This window comes from Hemitrygon akajei, unplaced genomic scaffold (assembly GCF_048418815.1).
Source record: "Hemitrygon akajei unplaced genomic scaffold, sHemAka1.3 Scf000061, whole genome shotgun sequence".
In the NCBI taxonomy this organism is placed as follows: Eukaryota; Metazoa; Chordata; class Chondrichthyes; order Myliobatiformes; family Dasyatidae; genus Hemitrygon; species Hemitrygon akajei.
In genome coordinates this window covers 2,084,649-2,112,301 of record NW_027331947.1, presented here as the reverse complement: position 1 = coordinate 2,112,301, position 27,653 = coordinate 2,084,649, and the positions used below count along the sequence as shown (strand labels likewise).

The following is a 27,653-nucleotide window of genomic DNA, read 5'->3' as shown; positions in this document are numbered from 1 at the left end:
CTCTCTCTCGTCATTGATTCCGTGGATGAACTGAACTTTCATACTTTACCATCTCAAGACTTTCAGCTTGGTATTCCCTGAGCTCAGTGGTTTTGGAGTTATATTTACACTTATGTGTACTCATAACACTTTTAAACTTTTGATTATTTTGCTTAATTTGTTATATTATAAGTAGATACTAATAAAGACAGTGCTTTTAACATCAAAACCAGACTCCAGGTGTGGTCTATAGCTGCTGGTTCATTTAAACTGTTATGGGTGCGTAACAGTGGTGCTTGTGTTTATGTCTTTAAGAGGGCTCACCCCAGCACCCAGGGGCCCCTATGTTAACACCTTTCTGTCTCTCTGTCACAACTGGGCCAAGCAGGTAGAACCAGGGGCCTGCTGGGTTTGTGCCAAAATTCCTCAGTATGGTAAAAGTATGATTCAAAAGTCAGTAATCCTGCTCAACTAGAGTGAGGAACTCTCAGCCTGGGCTTTTTCAAATAACACCCAGGGAAGAGAGTGAGGAACTGTGGTCCAGTCTCGAGATGACTGTGGCTGTCAATGTTTTGAGGGATGGTATCTCAGGCCCCCACCAAACGGAACTTCCTACGCCGGGAAACATGCATCTTGGCCATTCCTGCAGGAGCCCAGCAGCCGAGAGGAATAACTGAGACTGAGTGATTTTGGATGATCGCTTTTCTCTCCTATGGAGTAACCAGGAATTCACGAGAGATAATCAATTTGGCTACAAGCACTTGAGGAGCTGGCAACAATACTGCAGGGGCCCTGACAGAAACACAGGCCCAAGTAACAGAAATATCCACTGAAATGATTGCAATCCGGCAAACAGTCGTACAGAATTGTACAGCTTTAGATTTTATCCCAGCTGAGAAAGGGGGAACCTGTGCTATTATTGACACAGAATGCTGCACCTATATCCCTGATGAGTCTACTAATGTTACATCCCTCTCCAAGCACACTGCCAAGGAGACTGGCAGCATCAAGAGAGTAGGGCAGGATGTACACGGGTTCACCGAAGGGTCGAAATGGTGATCTTCGAAGACCTGTCGGTAATATGTGGGGCATGATATTGCATTATGTCCAAATGGTTGTACATATCATTGTTATAATTACTGATGTATGCCGTTTTTGCCCACTGAGAAGTCAAAGATCTACTCGGTTGCTTTCTCTGTAAAAAGTTACTGCTTTGTTGATCATGTAATGATCTAAAGGAGGGAACGATAAAGTATGTAAAAGGGTTAACACTTTGTTAAACAATAGCAGCCTGTTTTTCTGAAAGAAACTTCTGATGATCAACCAATGTGTTAAGCCGTGCTGAACCATATTTCTTCTTGAGGGTAGCTAGCTAGGGTTTCAGGATGCTTCTCTCCTTGTGCACTCATGTGTAGAGATAGGACAGCTTCAGTCTGTTCTGTGTGTGCAAGTCATTATGACTATTTTGTAACGTCTTTAGGGGCTGTCATAGTAAACAACTTTTGGCTCCAGCCTGTCCTGTGTGGGGAGTATCTGGACAGATATATCTGTGGTGTGAGGGGAATTCGTGGATTGGGTGGGAACAGTCACAGTCTGTTCCCAACTGAGTGACTAACTGAGTAAGCCCCAGGTGCTTGGAATAAAGAGTTTGTACTATACGGTCTCTGAGTGACTTAATCCGGATTCGACTTCGACAGAATGGGAGTGGTCTTAAAGGGCTGGGCTGCTAGAAGCACATTACCAGACCGGGACTGATTGCAACTGTGTCTGACAGAAGCATAACTGGTTATTCTGGGCACATTCAGTCTCCCTCTAACTATTTCCAAGCTTACTTTTTACAGGTATGTAATGTCCAAAGGACCTCTGTTTGAGTAAATGAGACTCACCAAACTTTCTCATGACTGAATCACTGGGAACTCTGAGTCTCTTGATGCAGACCTGTTCTCTCCAGTTGCTGTTCTCAGTCCTCAGGCCAGTTCACTTGTTGCTGTTCCCTCGTCTTCAGCTGTGGTTTGCTTCCAGTTGGGGTTTTTCTTCCAATAAACCTCTCACCGCAGGTCTAACTTTAACCAGAGAGATAATGAAGCATGTTAACATTAAAAAGGAGAACCAAACATTTCTGCTTAATGTTACTAAGAACAAAACTCACTGAAATTTAAACATTGAAGGCAGATATAATAATCTCAGTGAACAATCTTTTATTGTCCCTCACACATCACTAAATGATATGGGATAAGAAGGAGCCATCATTCAGTCAGGAACAGAATTATGTGATTCGATCCATCTGGTCCGCCCCACCATTTAACCATGGCTGACTTTTATTCCAACACCATGTTCCTGCCTTCCTCCTGTAATCCTGAGCTACTCACCAATCATGAATATATTAATTTCTGTCATAAATATACCCAAATGGCAGTCTCAACCAATCTCTGCAGCAACAAATTCCACAGATCAGACATCTTTTAGCCAAAACATTCTTCTCATCTCAGTTTTAAAGGGAAGCATCTTTATTCTGAGACAGTGCTGTCAGATCACAGACTCCCTGTCTAATGGAAACATCCTCTCCATGTCCACTGTATCCAGGCTTTTCAGCATTCAGTAGGTTTACTTATCCATACATCCCTCCACCGTCCCTCTGAACTCCATTAAGCACAGGTCCAGAACCATCAAATGCTCCTCATACATAACATCGATTATTCCTGAGATTATTCTAGTAAACCATGTTAGCAGCAACTGTACTGAACACATTTCCAGGAATAAGAGATAAATTGGTACCAGGATAATATACAGGGTAAGTTGTGGTTTCTGTACTGTTCTACTAGCACAGAATGAGCCATTTCCATTTCCAGGTTAATTTCAGGAAATATAAACCATTCCAAGGTAAATGTAATAAAAAGAAACTAGTATTATCAGAAATGCTCAGCAAGTAAGGAACAGCTTTGGGAGAGGAACAAACTTTACAATTCAGGTTAATAATGTTTCATCAGAATGACTTCAAACATTTTCAGTTTTTACTGCAGATCTCCTGCAACTTGAGATTCTGCCTGATTTGCACCGAGTGACAGACAGGTGACAGTGAGGGGAGATTTCCAAACACAGTTTGAACACCAAACTCACGGGTCTATTTCTACTGTTGTAAAAATGGAACTGCCCATTTACTCATAACCTGTCCCTGTGAGAATGGAATGGGAACTCATCCTCTCCTCAGACTGGCAGTCATTGCTTCCAAAGGAACTCCAAAAACAAATATCTGCTCCCAGACCAGAAATACTTGCTCAACACCTCATAAGCACAAGCAGCTCGATCCTCGCATCCATTTTACCTGGATCAAAAACTATGATATCCCAGGACCCAACCTCACAGAATCACACAGCTTAATCTGCCACTCACCGACCCTGAGAGTCTCACACATTGTCCTCCCATCTCACACTGGGTAGTGCAATCGGGGATTTCCCCACAACCAATGTCCAGCTGCTCGAAATTTCTGCTTCATTGCAGAAGGACGACCATTCAGCCCCATCTGTAGAAGCACTAACCAAAGTCAAAGCCAACACAGGACTAGAGTCCAAGCGGCAACTCTCCCAGTGCTCTTTGCTGATTGTAAAATGATGCAGTGTGTCAGCCAGTCACAGTTCAAAAACTAGCACTCCCACACCAATCCACAACAGAACTGGTACCTGATGACCCTCTAACTTTCCAGCTGACAAAAAATGATTCAGGAAATAACTCAGTGAGGATGAAAGAATACTTCCCAATGAAGACAAGAAAGATTGCCGATATATATCATTGCAGAGGTGTGATACAGGGTGGACCAAGGTTGACCCAGATAGTTGATGCATGTCACTGAAGTTGGTGGGAGAGAGACTCAACAGAGATTGAACAAGATGGGCACGGAATGAGCAGATGGAACCAGGTAGAGAAGAAAGCAAGGACGATCAATTATGGTTCTCCAGCAATACACAGATACTGAATTAATAGTACACACTACTGCATAAAGGATCTTAAAATGACAAAGTTAGAACAAACAAGAACTTTGATATTTAAGCTTTGACCCTCACCAAATTTTTATCAACACCCCATAGAAAGTTTCCCATTCGGACACTTCACGCTTTGCACGGTAACTGCTCCACCCGTGACTGCGAGGAGTGGCAGAGACCTTTGGATCCAGATCGGCAGATCACAGAAACCATTCTCACCCTAGACTTCCCGACCCTCAGGAAAGCAGATAGTGAAAGCAAAGATCCCCACGACCTGGGTCGTTCTTTCCCACCCACCCCAATCCGGGAGAAGACAACAGCCATAAAGCTCCAGGACAAATGCAAGGAGCCTTAGGAAGTGAGGGAAGTTAAAGTGACTCAGGGGCCAACATCAGATTTCCCAACAGAACACGAAGGAAGCATAACCTCACATCCGGGGACTCTGACCACACACCGCATGATCATGATTCACAAACCAGAGGGCGGGGTAGATCTGCATTAAACAGCCTCACGTGACCTGTTGGTGGGTCTCTAATTTCAACTCTGTGGAAATAAACAGCCTGGGCTCCTGGTTTGGATCGTTCAATGCAGATTAAGTGAAATCCACATTTTTTTGAAGAGCCCAGATAATTGGAAAATAAATGAGTAATTGGCCCTCAGTTCGGCGCTCACGGCTAACATTGGATCTCCCCACTCGGGATCGGTCTCAATACTCACTGATGGGAAAACGATATCTTTGGCCTGCAGACTGTGATCTGACCCCTGGCTTCCTGACCCAGGAGGGGAGGACTCTTTCCCGATCTGACCCCTGGCTTCCTGACCCAGGAGGGGAGGACCCTTTCCCGATCTGACCACGGCTTCCTGACCCAGGAGGGGAGGACCCTTTCCCAATCCCGCAGACGATCCGCTTCAGTACTGAGCAGAAAGGAAAACACCACCCAACCGGAGACAGTGCGCATGCGTGAAGAGATTGTTACATCTGTGGATAAATGGGAGGGGCAAACAGGATCACGTGACTGGTGGGGTCTCCCACCCCAGGCAGAGAGTCCAGCTACCAACCACTCCGTGGAAAGAGACAAACTTGCTGCTTACATCTCGTCTCACCTTAAGTGTATTAGACATTTCAACCCCCAGGAAAAATATATCATCTGTCCACATAGATTCATAATCAGGTTTATTATCACCGGTGTGTGGTGTAAACTTTGTTAACTTTGCAGCAGCATTTCAATGCAATACATAATATAGAAGAAAAATAAAACAAAATAAAATAATAAAAATTACAGTATATGTATATCTGGGACCATTGCTCATTGTAATTGTTATAAATGACTTGGATGAGGAAGTAAAGGGATGTGTTAGTAAATTTGCTGATGACTCAAAGGTTGGAGGTGTTGTGGATAGTGTGGAGGGATGTCAGAGGTTACAGCGGGACACCGAAAGGATGCAAAACTGGGCTGAGAAGTCACAAATGGAGTTCAACCCGGATAAGTTTGAAGTTGTTCAATATATTAGGTCAAACATGACGGCAGAATATAGCATTAATGGTAAGACTCTTCACAGTGTGGAGGATCAGAGAGATCTTGGGATCTGAGTCCATTGGACATTCAAATCTGCTATGCAGGTTGACTCTGTGGTTAAGAAGACATACAGTGCATTGACCTTTATTAATCGTGGGATTGAGTTTAGGAGCCGAGAGGTTTTGTTGCAGCTATATAGGACCCTGGTCACACTCCACTGTGCTCAATTCTGGTCACCTCACTACAGGAAGAATGTAGAAACCTTAGAAAGGGTGCAGAGGAGAGTTACAAGGATGTTGCCTGGATTGGGGAGCATACCTTATGACAATAGGTTGAATGAACTCGGCCTTTTCTCTTGGAGTGACGGAGGATGAGAAGTGACCTGATAGAGGTATACAAGTTTATGAGAGGCATTGATCATGTGGATAGTCAGAGGCTTTTTCCCAGGGCTGAATTGGTTACCACAAGAGGGCACAGGTTTAAGGTGCTGGGGAATACGTAGAGGGGAGATATCAGGGGTGAGTTTTTTTAGTCAGAGACTGGTGGAGAGTGGTGTAATGGGCTGCCGGCAATGTTTATGGAGGTGGGCATGATAGGGTCTTTTCAAAGATTTTTGGTTAGGAACCTGGCGGCACAGGAGAAAAACTAACTTAGAAAAATAGAGGGCTATGGGTAACCATAGTAATTTCTAAGGTAGTGACATGTCAGCACGACTTTGTGGGCCGAAGGGCCTGTACTGTGCTGTAGGTTTCCTATTATTCTATGAATAAATTAAAAATTGTGCAAAAAGCAGAAATACTATATATTTTAAAAGTGAGGTCGTGTTCAAGGGCTCAATGTCCATCTGGCTATCAGATGGCAGAGGGGAAGAAACTGTTCCTGTATCACTGAGGGTGTGCCTTCAAGCTTCTTTACCTCCCTCTCTGATGGTAACATTGAGAAAAGGGCATGCCCTGGGTGCTGGAGTTCCTTAAAAATGGACGCTGCCTTTCTGAAACACTGCTTCTAATCCTTTGGTAATCTTATAAACGTCTATTCAGTCTCACCCCAGCCGGCACGGCTCCAGAGAAAACAACATAAGATTGTCCAACCTCCCGTTATATCTCAGGCCCTCTATTCCAGGCAATATCCTGGTAAACCTCTTCTGCACCCTCTCCAAAGCCCCGATATCCTTCGGAGAATGAGAGCGACCACAACCGTATGAAACACTCCAGATGTTGCCTAATTAATCTTATAAAGCTGCAACATAACTTCCCGACTTTTGAACTCAATGATAAAGACTACCACACCATTTGCCTTCTTAAACTGTGCAGATCAATCTGTGCGGTCTCGTTCAGGGAGCGATGATCTCGGACTTCAAGATCCCTCTGATCATCAAAACTGTTCAGGGTTTTGCATTTAACAGTGTACTGTCTCATACATTCGACCCACCGAGCTGCCAAGATGATCATCACTAATCAAATCTCACTGACTTTTCGCAGGTGCTGTTGAATTTATTGCCAAGTGCACAAGTACGGGAAGGTACAGGTACAGAGAAACACTGACTTGTGGCAGCATCACAGGCAATTACATTCAGATAACACACTGAACACAAAATATACGATTCTCTGTCAGTAACAATATAGAAACATGTTTTACGTCATCCTGCTAATAGGACCAGAACAACGGGCTGAGCGGCGGCTCATCTCAGACGGTTCGGTGTGAAAGTCTCACAACCCGGACCGACCCCGGCAGATTCTGTGAAGGCAGCGAGGCGAGGCCGCCAGTTCAGGAAAGTTCATCCCCTCCTCCTTCAGGTTTCACCGATCACCTTGTGTTTCTCTCTCCCTTCCCCACCCCCACCTTTTATTCTCCAGTCCTGCCGAAGGGTTTCGGCCGCTAATGTCGACTGTACTCTTTTCCTGGATTCTGCCCGGACTGCTGAGTTCCTCCAGCATTTTGTGCGCGTTGCTCGCATTTCCAGCATCTGCAGATTTTCTCTTGTTTGAGTTCGGGAAAGTTAACTCACTACCCAACGTCAGAACTCCCCGATCGGGACCGGTTTCAATACTCACCGAAGGAAAATTGTTGGTGTTGCCCCGCAGAGAATAATCCGTCTCCGGCTCCCCGTCCAAGGGGGCGAGAACCCCTCCCCATCCCGATCTCACCGCCGTCCCGCTTTCACAAAGAACGAAAAAACACTGCCTAGCCCGGGAATGTGAGCATGCGCAATGTGCTAATTGCGTCACCAGGCGGTGGGCGGGGCCTCGGAAACAAACCCATAGATGCTTCCAATCTGCGGTAAAACGGGATCACGTGACGAGTGAGGTTCTCCCACGTGACCCGGTGACTGTTCCTCGCCCTTCACACACTGCCCTGCCCACCGCCGCATTTCCCAAATTATTTTATTATTTCCCTATATTATTTCCAAATTTAAACTAGATGCGTATTTAGTTTTTCCAACCATATCTTCCCCGGTCCCGTTCCCTCCAGCCCCAGGTCACAGAGCTCTCAGAGTTAGAGTTTCGATTCCCACCCCATCCCGACACACAATTCAGACCCACACAGGAAATGTGCAGGTTTCATTTAAATCAGTCTATGTCTGTAAACACTAATTTCTATTCACATTCCTCCAGCCTCACTGAACAGGAACACTGAAACATTAAGTGAGAAACAGCAGCAGGAGGCCAATCAGCCCTTCTAACCATCAACAAGATGGCGGCTGCTCTCCCTTCTCAGCCACATACTTCTGCCCGATCCTCATTTCCTCGATTCCCCTCGGTCTCCACACATCTGCTGTTCTCTGTTTTATGTGAGGACGATCACTGTGTCTTCACCGCACTCTGTGGTGGGGATTTACAGACATTCACCACCCTCTGGGTGGATACATTTCTCTTCATCTCAGTCCTGGACAGTCCACCCCCTGTTTCAGAGACTGGGATCCCTGGTTCAGCCGGTAATGATGTTGTGCATTTCAATGTGATCACCTCTCTGTCCTCGATTCTCTAAATGAAAGGGTTATCACATTTGATCTTTCTTCATATGATGACCCCACCACTCCAGGGATCAGTCTGCAGAATCTTCATTGCACGCTTTATAACAAATACTCTCTAACCTCTTTGTTCATCCTCTGTGGCATTAATTCCCATCTTCTGCAGCCCCGTGTTGCCCCAAACACTCACCTCCCACCCTTGTCACTAGTTCCACCTTCCCACCTCCCCCCTCACCTGGATCCACCTCTCACTCTCCAGCTCTTGCCCCATCCCCACCCCTCACCTCTTTTCTCTGACTATTTCCCGTCCACTCTCAGTCCAGAGGGAGGGTCTCGGCCCGAAATGTTAACGGTCCATTTCCCTCCACAGATGCTGCCCGACCCACTGAGATCCTCAGGCAGCGCCTTTGTCTCCTGGTAAACTAACACCCTGACAATGTGGACCATAGATACCCCTTCCTCTAAAAGTCATCGAATCACTCAGACAGCTAATCGCTGACAGGAATTATATTTGTTGGTCATTACATTCCAGCTAGATGGAGTTGTTGGGGAGTTCAGCGTGTCCCATTGAAAGAGCCGATTGGCCGAGCTCTCTGCGCTGTCCCTCCGGCTCCTGCCAGTGGTGGCGCTATGGGGACCCCCGGCCAGTATCTACACCATAGCGAGATGCGCAGGCGCGCTGCCGACACTATGCGTCGCAGCACTGGGATAGTCCGAGCGGCGGTCCGCAGGGGCTGATGTCGGGTTTGTGTAAATCGGCGGCCGGTAGCAGTGAGAAAGGGCCTGGCCCGAGCTCTGCCGGGTGGCTGTGGGCTCCAGGCTCTCCTCAGCCCCGGTTTTAACTTTGCGACCGAGCCAGGGCTGTGGGATCAATTCCTTGTGGTTCTCCAAGGGGTTTGGGGAGAATGGGCTCTGTCTGTGTGTGTGGGTAGAGGTTATGAGTGGAGTGTGGGTGTGGGGTTGTAGGCGGGATGGGTTCTGTTGGGAGAAAGTGGGATGATTGGACATTCCGTGATACGGGGAGGATGGTCCCGAAACAAATTAAGTTGTAAACAAGGGACTATCTGGTGAACTGGATCAGACAGCTTAGCTCGCGTGTCCTTTCAGGAAACAACAATTCTCTCTTCATATTAATGACTGTCTAAGATTGCTGTTCACAAGATTATGAGTTACAAGATTGTGTGTTACAGAGTCCCAGAGTCTAGGACAGCTGTCACCGTCATGGGCTGCGAGTGCAAATTGGGAAGGGGGAGGGTGTGTCAGTGACCAGTGCATCAGAGTACACGGGTTTCCACATCCTCCTGTGAGGTATAAATGTCCTTACAGTGAATTCGGATATGCTGGCATATCGGGAGTCTGAAAGGGAAAGGGAATAGGGAAGGGGCTGAGGAGAGAGTTTTAACAGGAGAACATGTTCAGGGGTAAAGGGGTACAGGAGCAGTCTAGTAGATCGTCTGAATTTTTTTTTTTGTTTTTGTAACCTCACAGATGGAGACTGAGGAAGGAGCTTGTTGACGGAGGATACCCAGAGGCGAGCAGGTCAGGCACGGAATCAGGAATTGAATTGAATTGACTTTATTTCATACATTCATGAGGAGTAAAAAATCTTTACGTCATGTCTCCAACTAAATGTGCAACGTGCAATCATAGTAATTTATAATAGTTTATAATAATTAAAACAGACAATGTAATATAGAGTACATTCAAGTCAGTGTCAGTTCATCAGTCTGATGGCCTGGTGGCAGAAGCTGTCCCAGAAAATGTTGGTCCTGGCTTTTATGCTGCGGTACCGCTTCCCAGATGGTAGCAGCTGGAATAGAGTGACGGAGATGTGATTTCCTGTGTCATGGGTACAGACAGTCGTCTCAAGTGAGGAGTTTGTGTGGAGATGCAGCTTCCCTGGAGGTGGAGGAAAGAGGACACACCAACAGGTGGAACCAGCTGTGGGAGGACACGGTTTGTCAGGTCTGACGATGAGCTGAATGTACCATAACCTTCAGACTGAATCAGAAAACCATTCTGAGGGTATTTGAAATGTCAGAAGCAGGGGAGATGTGATCACATGTGCAGAGGGCAGGGGTTGTGTCTACAGACCCTCAGTGAGATGGTTCAAGTTACAATGTGCAGGGATGAAAACACGGTGTTTGGTGCCGGATTTAATCACTGAATCTGATACAGTGGGAGGGTTAGTTTTGCTGTAAGGCAGCAACATTAATGGAAGAAGACACAGAAACTTCATCAATTGCCAGTTGTTTAGCAGAAGTGACCAATCTCTATGCTACCTTGACAGAAACTGATACTCACAGTGGTGACAAAGGGGTTCAGTCTGGTTTATTTCAGGTTGGAGAGGGGTGTGGAGTTTTGAAATCAATGCCTTGCGGTGCCACCATCGTTAATTTATCATGTCCGGAGTGGTGGATCACACAGTACGGAAACAGGCCTTTGGCCGGCCATACCTGTTCTGACCATCCATTCACTGTGTACACTGGTCCCATTTATCAGCACTCGGTTCATAGCCGACTGTATCTCGGCAGTTTCAATGCTCATCCACTTCGTAAATGTTGTGAAGGAACCTGCCTCCACCACCACCTCGGGCAGTGAGTTCCAGATTTCAGCTACCCTCTGAGTGAAAAGTCTCTTCCTCAGATCCCTCTAAACCTCTGCATCCTCTGCTTAAATCCATGCCCTCTGATCTGTGACACCTCTGTCCCAGGATCGGGGCCGATATGGGCATCAGTGAGGCCTTTGATAAGGTTCAGCATGGTAAGTTGCTGTGGAAAGTCAGACCACACGGGATCCAGGCAGAGCTGGCTCACTGAATGCACAGTTGTCTTGATGGTAGGAAGCAGAGAGTGATGGTGGGAGGCTGTTTATTGGACTCGAGGCCCCGACCTAGTGAGGTTCCCCAGGGTTACACCCCATTGCTCTCATTATTCATTGATATTTAATGATATTTGCATTTGCACAGTTTGTTGAATTCTATGCTCCACTTGATCTTTCATTGATCCTGTTACTATTCTAAAGATTTGCTAAGTGTTCCTGTAGGAAAAACAATCTCAGGGTTGCATGTGGTGACATATATGTACTCTGATAATAACATTTACTTTGAACATCAAGCATTGCTACTTGTCATCTAGATCAGTAATTTGGTTAAGAATGTACAGGGTACGGATAGCAGGTTTGCAGCAAGTTCAAACAATTGGTTTTTCTTAAAGATATTAAGTATAAACTCTCCGCTCTGTTTCCCTCTCCGCACTCGACCACCCACTCCCGTCCTCCCTCTCACCCTAACATTGGACATACATTCAGTGTGAAAGTGAATTATTTTCGGGGAATCTGAAGGGGAATTCTTCACTCAGAGGTTGGTGGGAGTGAGGAATGAGCTGCCAGTGGAAGTGGAGGATGTGGGTTTGATTTAGACACTAAAGAGGAATTTGGGTGAGGACGTGGATGGGAGGTGTATGGAGGCTCTGGTGCAGGTAGTTGGAAATGGGCAGTAACAACAAAAACAGGTCAGCATTGACTGGAAGGGCTGGAAGTTTCAGTGCTGCTTGGCTCTGTGATTCTAATAATATTGTGATTTGTAATTTCCACATTTAGTACATTGCTACTAATGTCTGAACCCAGAAATTTACTCAAACAAGAACTGAAAGACTCTTGACTGGCTACAGAAAGCGTTTACAAGCTGTGATACTTGCCAAAGGGGGTGTTACTAAGCACTGACCATGCAGGGTGCCCAAACTTCTGCTTCTGGCCCTTATCTTTTTTTGCTATTTTGAAACTGTAAAAGATGGAAATAAAATGTAATCTTGCTTAAAATATTAAAGAAATGTGTCATCTTTAACTTTATGCCTCTTGTAATCAGGTCATCTGTAACTCGCTTAGCTATTCACAGTAACAGAAATTTTGAACAGGGGTGCCTAAACTTTTGCATGTCACTGTGTATATCCTGTGCCTTTCAAATTGCTTCCAGAAATTCCAGCCATTGCTGCTCTGTTTTCATCCCTGCTCGTGTTCTTTTTAAATCAATTTTGACAAATTTTTCTCTCATGCCTCTCTAATTCTTTTTATTCCACATTTGACTTTAACTTCTCCTTCTCTAATGTCGGGGTGAATTTGATCACATTAAGATCACTTGCCCCTAAGGGTTCTTTGAACTTCAGTTACCTAATTAGTTCCGGTTCATTACAACTCCCAATCCTGAATAGCTGATCCCCAAGTGGGCTCAACCATGAGCTGCTCTAAAAAGCATCTTGTAGGCATTCCAGGAATTCCTCCTCTTCAGACCAACACCATCCTGATTTTCCTAATCACCTGCATGACAATCCCCTATGACTATTGTAACATTGCCCTTTGGCACGCATTTTCTATCTCCCATTGTTATTTCAGGACCTCATACTTATTACTGTTTGAAGGTTTCTGTACAATTCCCATTAGGGATTTTTTTTTTACATTTGCTGTTCCTTAATTCTACACCTTCCAACCCTTTGCCACCTCTTTCTAATGATTTTATCTAATATTTTACCAACAGAGCCACACAACCCCACTACCAGCTTGTTTTTGTCTTGTTCTTTCAATAAATATATAAGTATCTGAGAAACAAGAGGACCTGCAGATGCTAGAAATCTAGAGAGCTACACACAAAGTGCTGGAGGAGCTCAGCATGGCAGGCAGCATCTATGGATGGGAATTAACATTTCAGGCCAAGACCCTTCACCGGGACTCTTGATACCCACATATCTGGAATATCAACAAGCAAAGAAATAGAAAGTGGTGCGAAATAGGGAAAACCTTTGAAAAAATTTAGTTCACGGCTTAAAAAGTTCTGTCAAACAGAGCTCACTAGTTAACAAATACAACAAGGGCAATAAACACTTTCTTCAATACCGGCATTGACTTATTAATAAGAAAAATATATTGGTCCCATTTCAATCAGTAAAATTTACAATGGTAAATAAGAATTTTAGAAAGCTTTAGAAAAGAGTATTTACACTGAAACCCACTTAGATTAACACTACCTTGGGACAGAAGGAGGAAGAGAAATAACACATGAAAAAAGATCACACAACAGTCAGATAAAACTTCTATATTTTCAAGAAAAATGAACTGGATTCAGCACTCCATGTGTGTATATACAGTTGTGATACGGAATACAGATCAGAAAAATTAAATGAGAGGCCAACTCAGAAAAATAAATCATCACTCTGGAAGAAAACCTTAACAAGTGGAATGAGTATGGCATCACAACAATCTGAGCAGATGAGACGGTAACAAGGAAGCATCGAGCACCTGACTGAGAGTTGGACACCTCTTCCCAGAAACAGAGGGGTTCCTTGCAGGAATACAGGACAAGCTGGTTAACAAAAGGGGAAAAAATATCAAAAATACATACAATATTGTTTGTATTTAAGGCAGTAAGTGCAGAAAAGGCCAAGATAAACCAGACACAATCCAACACATTCCAGGATCCAGCAGGAATTTAGCTCAATCTGATTACTTATAAAGATACAATATCATTCACCAAATTCTTGCTTTAAAATACTGACTCATGATTGCCCACCATCACTTCATACAGGAACTGTAAGTTCAAGCCTGATCCAGTTTTAGAGTCAAAATCTTATAAATTATATGACAATCAATACATTGTTACAGATAGGACAATCCATAATCACTATCCAGATATAATATTACAGGATAAACAAGCGGGAATAACACCCTCAATAGATGAAACCATTCCCAACACACAGATGTCACACGGGTATAGTTTGTGTCATCAGTCAAACCACCAAAAGATTTTCTCTGTCAATCTGCTTCCAAATGTTGCTACTCTGTCATTCGTTGCCACGCCACACTGCTGGTTCCCTTCTCATAATAAGTTCTTACCCCGACCATTGTCCAGATCCCCAAACTCTGCCTTGTCCAGACCCGCCTCTGGTTTCTGACCCTGCTCCATTGAACATCCATCTAATGGTTTCCCATTCTGCTTTCAGTCTTTAGAGGACAGTGGCGTTTTCAACAACCCTTTAGAAACAGAGAAAATGACCCACAATGTGGAAATGAGCCATGAGTAAGGAGGGCAACTCCAAAATTAATTCTTCATCAGCCCAGAGATTTCAGGGGTAAAGAACATCTCAGTCAGAACTGCAGTCAGCTTAACTTCTTCAGTCTGCAGAGAATTCAAGGGAAACCACTTCACCCACAGAGCGGTGACTGTTTGGAACCCATCACTACAGAGAGAGGAAGAGGTGAAGAACAGGGAAAGATTTAAAAGGACTGTCCTGGAACAGAATCACTAGCAGGGTCCAGCCGGTCTGAGTTGACTCTCTACTGTACAATAGGTGTGATGTAAATTCACCAAGGACCAAGGACAGGGTTTAAAATAGAACTGATTTATTTGTCTCAGATGCAGAATATTAAACTCCTGTCCCATTAAAGGTGAATATGCAGCAGAAGAAACTCCTCCCATGCCCAGTGACCAGGGTGCAGAACTGGGTGTGGTGAGCAGCAGCAATAATTGCAGAGTTCAGCACCGACAGTCACTCTCGAAATTGCATTCAGCAATGGTGATGGACAAATATCCAGCATGAAGCTTATTGAAACCTTCTCCCCAGTGTGAACCCGGTAGTCTGCCACAAGTGTAACACGCCGTAAGGGTTCACTGCCAATGTAATGGTTTCTCTGTAGCAGCAATGTTTAGGTTACGACTAGAGATAACAGGGTTTTGGAGTGCAAGGCTTTCCGATGGCAGAAATGCTTTTTTTCTTGTGAGTCTGGAAGAGAGATTATTGTGTTTTTTTGCTGGGGAGAGATGAGGAGACATGAATGGAGAGAGTGGGCCCTTTTTCTTTTCTTTGTTTTCTTTACTAACCCTATAGTCAAAGAATGAATTATAAAGATCAATCATTAAATCACATATTGTGTATCATTTGTTATTTCAGGGTACATATTTACAACAGGGGACACACCACACAGCATCCACCCAAATGAGATTTCTTATGTTTGGCCGGGCTGGGTGGCTATCACCCCCTTATATTAAGCTGCTAGCCAAAGCGAGGGTTACATCAGGTTAGATGACTGAGCGAGTCCCTTTCCACGTTCACAGCAGCTGACTCGCCTCTCCCCATTGTGAACCAGGTAGTGTCATAAGGATAGATAAGTGAATGAATCCCTTCCCACATTCACAGCAGGTGAACGGCCTCTTCCCAGTATGAACTCAGTGATGCACAATTTGGTTTTTTGGCTGAGAGAAACTTTTCCCAAAGTCTGACCAGTTGATCAGCCTCTACTCAGTGTGAACTCGCTGGTGTCTCTGTAGTTGAAATGACTGAGTGAATCCCTTCCCACAGTCTGAGCAGATAAATGGCTTCTCACCAGTGTGAATTCGCTGATGTACCTTCAGTTGGGATGAACATGTGAATCCCTTCCCACAGTCTGAGCAGGTGAACGGCCTCTCCCCAGTGTGAACTCGCTGATGTTCCTTCAGATGGGATGACTGAATGAATCCCTTTCCACAGTCTGAGCAGGTGAATGGCCTCTCTCCAGTGTGAACTCGCTGATGTACCTTCATTTGGGATGAGCAAGTGAATCCCTTGCCACAGACTGAGCAGTTGAACGGCCACTCCCCAGTGTGAACTGACTTGTGTACCAGTAGTGCGTGTGACAGAGTGAATCCCTTCCCACAGTCTGAGCAGGTGAATGGCCACTCCCCAGTGTGAACTGACTTGTGTACCAGTAATTCGTGTGACTGAGTGAATCCCTTCCCACAGTCTGAGCAGGTGAACGGCCTCTCCCGAGTGTGAATTTGCTGATGTTCCTTCAGATGGGATGACTGAGTGAATCCCTTTCCACAGTCTGAGCAGGTGAATGGCCTCTCTCCAGTGTGAACTCGCTGATGTACCTTCAGTTGGGATGAGCAAGTGAATCCCTTCCCACAGTCTGAGCAGGTGAACGGGTTCTCTCCGGTGTGAACTCGCTGATGTCCCTTCAGTTGGGATGAGCAAGTGAATCCCTTCCCACAGTCTGAGCAGGTGAATGGCCTCTCCCCAGTGTGAACTCGCTGGTGTCTCAGTAGGTGAGATGCCTGACTGAATCCCTTTGCACATTCTGAGCAGATGAACGGCCTCTCGCCAGTGTGAACTCGCCGGTGTGTCTGCAGTTGACATGATCGACTGAATCCCTTCCCACATTCTGTGCAGGTGAACGGCCTCTCCCCAGTGTGAACTCGCTGGTGTCTCCGTAGTCGAGATGATGCAGTGAATCCCTTCCCACAGTCTGTGCAGATGAACGGCCTCTCCTGAGTGTGAACCGACTTGTGCCCCAGGAGGTCGATTGACCGAGTGAAGCCCTTCCCACAGTCTGAGCAGGTGAATGGCCTCTCCCCCGTGTGAACTCTCTGATGTACCTTCAGCTGATATGACTGAGTGAATCCCTTCCCACAGTCTGAGCAGGTGAACGGCCGCTCCCCAGTGTGAACGCGCTGATGTACCTTCAGTTCCGATGAGCATGTGAATCTCTTCCCACAGTCTAAGCAGGTGTATGGCTTCTCACCAGTGTGAACTCGCTGATGTACCTTCAGGTTAGATGATGAAATGAATCCTTTCCCACAGAATGAGCAGAGTAACGGCCTCTCTCCAGTGTGAACTAACTTATGTCCCAGTAGATCGGATGACCGAGTGAATCCCTTCCCACAGTCTGAGCAGGTGAATGGCCGCTCCCCAGTGTGAACTCTCTGGTGAGCCATTAGGTCAGATGACCGAGTGAATCCTTCCCCACAAATTCAGCAGATGACCAGCCTCTGCCCAGTGTGAACTGACTGGTGTGTCCACAGGTGAGAAGACCGACTGATTCCCTTCTCACACACAGAATAGGTGAATGGCCTTGTCGCAGTGTCAACTTGCTGATGTCCCTTCAGTTGAAATTTCCAACTGAATTCATTCCCACTGTCTGAGCAGATGAATGGGTTTTCCCCCTTGTTTAAAATGACAGGCATGCCAGTCGGTCAGATGATAGAGTGAAACCCTCCCCACAGTCTGAGCAGGAAGGATGATCAAGTAAATCCTTTGCTCCACTTCTTAAATATCAGGATAGAGACAGCAAAACTGGTGTGTGGTGTTTGAGATTCCCATAGATTAATTCCTTGTCATTTTTAACCTGTAAAAAGATTTACAAAATCCATCAATGGGTGTCGGACAACATTTCAGATGAGATTACTTGAGTTGTCAAGGTATGATCTGACATCACACTGTTACAGTGAGGTTCAACCCAAGTTGGAGAGAGAAATCACCTTCTAACTGGGCACAGTGCTGGTATCTGGAATGACCATCAAACTCTCTGATGCTCTTCCTGTCTCTATAAGAATGGGGTATTTCTGCCATTTCCAATCTGTGACCTAGCTCTGTTTGACTCTCTCCATTGATATTATTCCCTGTTCCCACTGAGATGCCTGGCCCCACAGTAACTGAAACACTCTCACACAAAAAGCCAGCAGTGCATTCCATGCACCCACCACTCTCTGTGTAAAAAAAACTTACCCTGACATCCCCTCAGCATCTATTTCCAAGCATCTTAAAACTCTGCTCCCTCGTGTTAGCCATTTCAGCTCTGGGAAAATATCCTCTGGCTATGCACACGATCAATGCCGTTCATCATTTTATACACCTAAAAAAGGCTCTTAACATGAACAAGGAGATTACACATTATATGTGATTGAGTTCATCTGCATGCTCACACTACCTATGTAGCAGGCCTGTAACGGGTAATGAAGGATTTTCTCACCAAAGCTTTTGTACATTGTCCATATGTGGTTTGCTTGCTAAACTATGCTTTAAAAAGTCAGATTTGCAAATATCACTTCACTTCTCCCCACTTGCAAATTCTCCAGCAACTTTTGCATCGCCACAATACACACAGGTAACACCAGTTTCTATATTGGACATAAATATTTCCTCTGAACCCACCTGAGGAATTGAGGATATATAAAAAAATCATTTTGAACCGATGTAACCTCTGGCTAAAAGAACAATTGGGACTGAATAGGAATTTTGAACTGAAGTGAACTCAGTCTTCAGCGTTTTGCTAAGACAGGCTCAATACCAGTTCTTTGCAGCTTGCAGAGAGACACACTGAGAACTGATAACATTATATATTGTACCCTCATTAGCTGATAACATTATACATTATACCGTCATTAGCTGATAACATTATACATTATACCGTCATTAGCTGATAACGATTGTATTCTTGTTTGAGTAAATGGAGGAGGACTCACTGATAGGACAGGAATGAACTTCTGTTTGTAATTAAGCCAGGGCCTTGCAAAGGGAATAACTGACAAGGACTGGACAGTACATCCATCTGTAATTAAAACCTTGATTTAGTAAACTCTGAATTCTAAGTAATTAAGTTTTGCACCAACAGACTTGTTGGGTGTACCAGTTCAAATAACATCTTGCAAGAGTAAGGTATGGGCTTGCTATGTACAAGTATACGGCTGGAACCTGAGTCCATAACAAGTCAGTCCACTTGTCAGAAGGTGGCAGTGCTTACGTGCCTTCCCTTTGACAACTGGGTCTCAAACTCCTGCAGGAGAATGCACAATAAACCGTGATGATGATAAGAAACTGGGCTCCCGAGTTATATTTGGATTCAAATTTTAACATTTGTCATCATGAACAGGATCCCAATACAGGGAGTGCCAAGCAGACGGGCTGAGCAACTGGCTGGACCACTCTGGGGACTGCAGAGACTGACCGGGTGCCCAATAGGTATTTTAACTTTTGTCACTGTCCGTTAGTTCCTTTGGAGGTACAGTCCCTCGCCCAAGGCTGATTGCTTAGCTTGTGGGCAGGAGGCAGACGTGCCATGTAAATTAATCAATTGCGCAGGAGGTGCCAGCCGGGTAAATTTACCTGATTGATAATTGAGCAGGAGGCTTTGTGCTGAGTTAATGACAAAGAGAACATGGGTCAATTGCAGTCGATTGAGAGTTTTCCAGACAAGGAAAAAGATTTTCAAATGTTGAGTGCAGCGCTGAATAAGAAATCAGGGAACAATATGTGGCCACTGGGGGGGAACCTGGGATATTACCTCATGAGAATAAGCAGTAAATTTAAAATGGAAAATGAACTGTGGAATGAAGTGGAAGTTGTGGTAAAGGGAATGGAAGGAAAAGCCGATGTGCAGTGGAACAGTATATTATTAGCAAGTTGGAGTAAGAAAGCATGTGACAACGGGATAGAGGTATGTACTGCAAAGGTTGGGAGACGCTAAAAGTGAAGTGTGAATGGGTGCATGGATGCCGAAAACGAGAGCAGGAAAAACAAAGTAAGCAAACCAAGGCCAGCCTAGTTAGGAGAGAAGGGCAGGAACGTCAGACAGACAGATATACTTTATTGATCCCGAAGGAAATTGGGTTTTGTTACATACTGATAGGGAAACAAGGGATCCCAAACCCATGTCTGTCATACCGACCCTGTTTGAGGACAGTGACCATGATGTGTATTGGGCACCACCCGTACCTCTCCTACCTTACGAGGGGCCAAGTGCACCCAGTGCCCCCAAACCCCAATGGTGGCTGCTCGGGTAACACAGCGGGACAGGGAAGGGAGGTTCTCTTTACTCTAAGATCTCGAATGGGAATACCGAGGATTATTCCGAGACAGGGAGGGAAGAATCCAATAAAACCCCAGAGTTAGTGGCTCCACAAAGACAATTCCCACCCGAATGCTGCCCAATCCATGAGCAGGAGGAGGGACAGCCCTCAGTGATTCCTGTGTATGTTCCCTGGAAGCCTCAAGAAATGATAATGATCATGAATCAGGCCCCAGATAGAAAAGAAAAACCAGCACAGTTTGCTCAGTGTGTCCGCAGTACAAAAATGTTTACTGCGATTCCACAAGATTCTGCATGACAAGGGGTGGAAATGGAAGGCACATTTGAGATACCAAAGCTATCAGGAGTTACAGGTGGGAAAACATAATGAGAATTAACAGACAGACCAGATTATTCAAGCCTTGGGAAGGGCTCTCTAGCAACCTGTTAACATCACTAAAGTACTTGAATGCAAACCTAAGCCTGGGGAATCGGGACCAGACTATTGGGAGTGATTTGTGGCCTGCTACGGCACCTTCGCAGGAGACCAAGCCTTTAATGATGGGAATCTGTCCCCCCAGTTTAATGCCCTACTGCTCCAATGCTTACCAATTAAGATAGCCAAAACAATTAAAAATAATATGGATTGGCCTGACAATGACCGAAATCGAATATGATGAGCTTTAACATATCATTGCGACCCGACTTTCGAATCCCGATCAACCCTGAAGGGAACTAATATTAAAAGTGACTATGTTCAGTGGAAAGGAGGATGTGAGTGGGCTATATCTGGGGATCAGAAATGGGAACAAAAACCTACCAAGGGACAGGTGGGGACAACAACCCGTTTAGAAATTGACAAGCAAGGATGCTTCCTACTGTGAGTTCCACCCCTGAAGAAGAGCCCAATGTAATATTGCAAGTTGCTGGAATTTCATTTCTGTTTATGACTGATGTGGGGGCAATCACAACCACTCTCGATCAGGAAATAGTATCGGAAAAGGGATTCCAGCTATGAGACGCTACAATCACTGTGTTTGGCTTTGATGGCATAGGATTTACATATTCACATAACCAGCCACTGCAGGTGGAATTCCAGGGGAACCAGTGTGAGGTTTCATTTACAGTCACCACCAGTCCGGGGGTGTAATCTAGCAGGGAGAGACTTGCTCTGTACGTTGGAAGTTGAGATTCTCTGCACAGATTCTCTATCACCCTGCAACTGGCAAACAACCGACAGCTTCCCCAGTTTCTGAACCCCCCCAGTGGTGGCACTTAATCTGGACTCCACTGCGTTTGAACCCCTTCCGCCAGCGGCCGACTCTCGTGTGACTCTGTGCTTTGACCCTACGGGGTACGTCACTGAGGAAAGCCAATATTATGCACCCCTCGAGGGACAGAAGTTCCCATTCACGGTGATTGGACAGGTTAAAGGAAGAGAGGGCAGTTCATTACTGTCGGAAGTTCTGGATTTCCTTTGGCGACAGACAGGACTGGTGGTTCCCCATACCAGCATCAGGATTTGCCCTGGGTTCCCTGCCTACACCCTGACAAAACAAGCCTCCAGCACCAAGGAGACTGGCAAGATTTCCTGTGGGCTAACCCCGATACTGGAAGGAGTTGGAAGTGAAGACGGGATGGGACACTGGCTGTGACCAGTGGGGTACCACAAGGTTCGGTGCTAGGACCGCAGCTGTTTAAAATATACATTAATGATTCAGATGAAGGCATTAAAAGTAACATTAGCAAATTTGCTGATGACACAAAGCTGGGTGGCAGTGTGAAATGTCAGGAGGATGTTATGAGAATGCAGGGTAACTTGGACAGGTTGGGTGAGTGGGCAAATGTATGGCAGATGCAGTTTAATGTGGATAAATCTGAGGTTATCCACTTTGGTGGCAAGAACAGGAACACAATTATCTAAATGGAGTCAAGTTAGGAAAAAGGGAAGTACAACGAGATCTAGGTGTTCTTGTACATCAGTCAATGAAAGCAAGCATGCAGGTACAACAGGCAGTGAAGAAAGCTAATGTCATGCTGGCCTTTATAACAAGAGGAATTGAAAATAGGAGTAAAGAGGTCCTTCTGCAGCTGTACAGGGCCCTGGTGAGATCCCACCTGGAGTATTGTGTGCAGTTTTTGGTCTCCAAATTTGAGGAAGGACATTTTTGTTATTGAGGGAGTGCACCATATGTTCACAAGGTTAATTCCCAGAATGGTGGGACTGTCATTTTTTGAAGGATTGGAGTGACTGGGCTTGTATACACTTGAATTTAGAAGGATGAGAGGGAATGTGATTGAAACATATAAAATTATTAAGGGATTAGACACGCTGGAGGCCGGAAGCATGTTACCGCTGATGGGTGAGTCCAGAACTAGAGGCCACAGTTTAAGAATAAGGGGTAGGCCATTTAGAACTGAGATGCGGAAAAACTTTTTCACCCAGAGTGTGGTGGATATGTGGAATGCTCTGCCCCAGAAGGCAGTGAAGGCCAAGTCTCTGGATGCATTCAAGAGAGAGTTAGATAGAGCTCTTATAGATAGCGAGGTCAAGGGGTATGGGGAGAGGGCAGGAACGGGATACTGATTGTGTATGATCAGCCATGATCACAGTGAATGGCGGTGCTGACTAGAAGGGCCAAATGGCCTACTCCTGCACCTACTGTCTATTTTCTATTATCTAGTAAAACTCTCTTTTAATATTGACCAAACGCAAGGCGTTGTACCCAATCTCTGACCAACTGCCTCCTGTCCAGATCACCGTGAAAGAAGGACATACTCTCCCATCCATTCCGTATTACCCCCTCTAGCCCAAGACACCGTTTTATGAGGATAGAAGCTCTTTTCTGGATCGAGCAGAAAAGCAATATTCTGACTATACGATAGTGATGGACAGTGAATTAATTGAGCAGGCCTCTTTAGAAGCAGCTTTTTCCACCCAGAAGGCTGAGCTGTTTGACTAGTGCCTGTATCCCAGCAACAGACAGAAGTGGGAACATTTACACAGACTCCTGCTATGCATTTGGAATGGCACATGACTACGGGGCTCTCTGGGAACATGGGGATTCCTGACTTCCTCTGGCCACCCCATTAGTAATGCCACCTTTGTAAACAACTTACTCACCGCTCTACAGCTACCTCGAGTTTTGGCTATTAATAAATGTGCAGCCCGCACCCGCATGTCAAACCTGGTCACTAAAGGCAATGCATCAGCAGATTGGACAGCGAAAACTGTGGCAAAATCCTCAGTAGTTGTAGTCCCCTCGGGATCCCGTCAAGCAACCTTCCATGACTAAAGCAGAACGGGTTTGCCAGACATACAGGAGGTACGTAATTTTCAGGGGGATGCCTCTGAGGAGGAGTGAAAACTGTGGTCCCAGATGGGGTGCCAGAAAGACATCAACATAGGTTTTTGGATCTCCCAGTGGGACAGGTTTGTGTTCCTACACAGTTTTTACCAATATTGTTTGATTATGTACGTAATTGTACACACCTGGGCCCTGCACACCAGGTACGACTCCCTTGACAGTTGGACCTTTCTCGTGTCTACAAGTTGATTTTATTGAATTGCCTAGAGTACATTGCTATAGGTACTGCTTAGTTATTATAGATATGCTTAGTAGATGGATTGAAGCAATTCCATCTACCATCAATCCTGCTGACTGTTGTGAAGGTATTATTACGGGATATAATTCCCAGGTACGGCCTGACAGAGATGCTGAGCTCTGACAATGACCCACACTTTATGGTGAAAGTAAACAAAGGGGTACGTAATGAACTAGCTATCCAGCAACAATTCCACTGTGTACACCACCCATGGGCCGCTGGCAGAGTGGAAAGAGCCAATGGCACTCTGAAGAGTAAACTGGCCAGACTAACAGTGGAGACTGGACTCACTTGGTTGAAGGTTCGACCATTAGCCTGATTCCACATGAGGGTTACCCCACAGGGGAAAACAGGGTTGTCACCAGCTGAAATCATTTCTGGATGGCCCATGAGGACACGCTGGGAACAAAGTCTCAGGATTAAAGGCAAAGTGAATAAGAATAAGGAACCTTGGCTCTCGACGGATATTGGAACTCTGATAAAGAAGGAGAGAGATGTATGACATGTATAAGAAACAGGGAGCAAAGAAGGTACTTGAGGAGTATAAAAAGTGCAAACAAATACTTCAGGAAGAAATCAGGAGGGCTGAAAGAAGACATGAGGTAGCGTTGGCAGTGAAGGATAATACTAACAGCTTCTACAGGTATGTTAAGAGCAAAAGGATAGTAAGGGATAAAATTGGTCCTATTGAAGATCAGAGTGGTCGGCTATGTATGGAACCAAAAGAAATGGGGGAGAGATTAAATGGTTTTTTTTGCATCTGTATTTACTAAGGAAACTGGCATAGAGTCAATGGAAATAAGGCAAACAAGTATTGAGGTCATGGAACCTTTTCAGATAGAAGAGGAGGAGGAGCTTACTATCTTGAGGCAGGTCAGAGTAGATAAATCTCCAGGACCTGACAGGGTGTTCCCTCGGACTTTGAAGGAGACTAGTGTTGAAATTTCAGGGGCCCTGGCAGATATATTTAAAATGTCGTTACCTACGGGTGAGGTGCCAGAGGATTTGAGGATAGCTGATGTTGTTCTGTTGTATAAAAAAGGCTCTAAAAGTAATCCAGGAAATTATAGGCCGGTAAGTTTGACGTTGGTAGTGGGTAAATTATTGGAAGGAGTACCAAGAGATAGGATCTACAAGCATTTAGATAGACAGGGACCTATTAGAGCAAGTCAACATGGCTTTGTGTGTGGTAGGTCATGTTCAACAAATCTATTAGAGGTTTTCGAGGAGGTTACAAGGAAAGTGGATGAAAGCAAGACAGTGGATGTTGTCTGTATGGACTTCAGTAAGGTCTTTGACAAAGTCCCGCACCGGAGGTTACTTAGGAAGATTCAGTCACTAGGTATACATGGTAAGGTAGTAAATTTGATTAGACATTGGCTCAATGGGAGAAGTCAGAGAGTGGTAGTGGAAGATTGCTTCTCTGAGTGGAGGCCTGTAACTAGTGGTGTGCCACAGGGATCAGTGCTGGGTCCATTGTTATTTACTATCTATATCAATGATCTGGATGATAATTTGGTAAATTGGATCAGCAAATTTGCTGATGATACAAGGATTGGAGGAGTAGTGGACAGTGAAGAAGGTTTTCAACGCTTGCAGAGGGATCTGGACCAGCTAGAAAAATGGGCTGAAAAACGGCAGATGCAGTTTAATACAGACATGTGTGAGGTATTTCACTTTGGAAGGAAAAAACAAGGTAGAACATACAGGGTAAATGGTAGGGCACTGAGGAGTGCACTAGAACAGAAGGATCTAGGAATACTGATTCCAAATTCCCTAAAAGTGGTGTCACAGGTAGATAGTGTGGCAAAGAGAGCTTTTAGTACATTGCCTTTATGAATCAAAGTATTGAGTATAAGACTTGGAATGTTATGGTGAGATTGTATAAGGCATTGGTGAGGCCGAATTTGGAGTACTGTGTGCAGTTTTAGTCACCGAATTACAGGAAGGATATTAATAAGGTTGAAAGAGTGCAGAGACGGTTTACAAGGATGTTGCCGGGACTTGCGAAACTGAGTTACAGAGAAAGGTTGAATAGGTTAGGACTTTATTCCTTGGAGCGTAGAAGAATGAGTGGAGACTTGATAGAGGTATATAAAATTATGATGGGTATAGATAGAGTGAATGCAAGCAGGCTTTATCCACTGAGGCTAGGGGAGAAAAAACCCCAGAGTATTTGGGTTAAGGGTGCAGGGCGAAAAGTTTAAAGGGAACATTGGGAGGGCTGCTTTACAACTGGTTCTTCTGGGCACATTCAGTCTCACTCCCAACCATTTCCTAGCTTCCTTTGTACAGGTATGTAATGTCTAAAGGACCAGTGTTTGAGTAAATGACACTCACCAAACTTTCTCCTGACTGAATCAATGGAAACCGAGTCAGATGGGTTCTCTCCAGTTGATGCTCTCAGTCCTCGGGCTGGTTCACTTGTTGCTGTTCCCACGTTTTCAGTTGTGGTTTGCTTCCAGTTGTGGTTTTTCTTCCAATAAATCTCTCACCACAGGTCTAACTTTAACCAGAGAGATAATGAAGCACATTAACAATAAAAAGGAGAACCAAACATTTCTGCTTAATGTTACTCTGAACAAAACTCACTGACAGTTAAGCATTGAAAGCAGATTTAATGATCTCTGTGAACAATCTTTTATTGTCCCTCACATGTCACAAAACAATATGGGATAAGAAGGAGCCATCATTGAGTCATGGTATGATACAAGACACAGGAACAGAATTAGATGATTCGATCAATCTGGTCTGCCCCACCATTCAACCATGGCTGATTTTTATTCCAACACCATATTCCTGTCTTCCTCCTGTAACCCTGCAGCTACTTAGCAATCTGGAATATATTAATCTCTGTCATAAATATACCCAAATGGCAGCCTCAACCAACCTCTGCGGCAACAAATTCCACAGATCAGACATCTTTTAGCCAAAAATTTTTTCTCATCTCAGTTTTAAAGAGAAGTATCTTTACTCTGAGACTCTGCAGTCAGATCACAGACTCTCCGTCTAATGAAAACATCCCCTCCCTTTCCAGTGTATCCAGGCTTTTGAGCATTCGGTAGGTTTACTTAACCATACATCCCCCCACCACCCCCACCGTCCCTCTGAACTCCATTGAGCATAGGCCCAGAGCCATCAAATGCTCCTCAAACATAAAACCGATCATTCCTGAGATTATTCATGTAAACTTCGTTAGCAACAACTGTACTGAACACATTTCCAGCAATAACAGACAAAATGGTACCAGATAATTGACAGGGAAAAGTTGTGCTTTCTTTACTGATGTACTATCACATGACGAGTCATTTCCATTTCCAGGTTAAATCAGGTCCATTTCAGGAAACACAAATCAGTCCAAGGTGAATGTAATAAAAAGAAACTGGAATTACCAGAAACACTCAGCAGGTAAGGAACAGCTTTGGGATCTATAATTCAGGTTAATAACGTTTCATCAGAATGACTTCAAACATTTCAGATTTTAGTGCAGATCTCCAGCAACTTGAAATTCTGCTTGATTTCCACCAATTTTACTTGGATCAAAAACTGATATCCCAGGACCCAACCTCACGGAGTCGCACAGCTGAACCTGCCACTCACCGACCCTGAGAGTCTCTTGGACTCGAGTCCCATGCTTAGTGACGTTTCCTGGGGTTACACCCATTGCTACTTGCCATCTATGTCAATAATTTAGTTGAGAAAGTACAGGGTATGGGTAGAGAGTTTGCAGCAAGTTCAAACAATTACTTTTTCTGAAAGACAGTCAGTATAAACACTCCCCTCTTTCCCTCTCCCCACTCAGAACTGACCAAAAGCTACTTCAGAAGGTGCAAGAGTAACCACTGTGAGGGAATGGGAGTGGTTTGAAAGGGCTGGCCTGCTGGAAGCACATTACCAGACCTGGAGTGATTGCAACTGGGTCTGACAGAGGCATAACTGGTACTTCTGGGCACATTCAGTCTCACTCCAACTATTTCCTACATTCCTTTGTACAGGTATGTAATGTCTATGTGT

The 27,653-nt window shown here is 44.9% G+C and overlaps 3 protein-coding genes across 19 annotated transcripts in view; 1 reads left to right on the top strand and 2 right to left on the bottom strand.

The window, feature by feature from the left end:
* The window catches only part of LOC140721795 (uncharacterized), a 287,528-nt gene that overhangs the window by 79,206 nt on the left and 180,669 nt on the right, over nt 1–27,653 (bottom strand). For 5 of the 11 annotated variants that reach the window (XR_012097468.1, XR_012097469.1, XM_073036595.1 and 2 more), the window contains exons 1-2: nt 7,528–7,662; nt 1,866–2,042 (exon numbers count right to left, since the gene is read on the bottom strand). The gene's annotated coding sequence lies outside the window, so the exon portion shown is untranslated. Of the gene's footprint in view, nt 1–1,865; nt 2,043–7,527; nt 7,663–27,653 lie in introns of those variants that run through there. The other 6 variants (XM_073036599.1, XM_073036598.1, XM_073036601.1 and 3 more) reach the window with 2 other exon arrangements.
* LOC140721794 (uncharacterized) overlaps nt 1–27,653 on the top strand; it is a 141,491-nt gene that overhangs the window by 40,313 nt on the left and 73,525 nt on the right. The window lies entirely within an intron of this gene.
* LOC140721797 (uncharacterized) overlaps nt 13,516–27,653 on the bottom strand; it is a 136,676-nt gene continuing 122,538 nt past the window's right edge. For 3 of the 6 annotated variants that reach the window (XM_073036603.1, XM_073036606.1, XM_073036608.1), the window contains exons 3-5: nt 25,980–26,145; nt 18,712–18,797; nt 13,516–17,594 (exon numbers count right to left, since the gene is read on the bottom strand). In XM_073036603.1, the coding sequence (XP_072892704.1) occupies nt 15,727–17,184 (1,458 nt within the window). In that variant the 5' untranslated portion in view covers nt 17,185–17,594; nt 18,712–18,797; nt 25,980–26,145 and the 3' untranslated portion in view covers nt 13,516–15,726. The remainder of the gene's footprint in view (nt 17,595–18,711; nt 18,798–25,979; nt 26,146–27,653) is intronic. The other 3 variants (XM_073036607.1, XM_073036609.1, XM_073036605.1) reach the window with 3 other exon arrangements.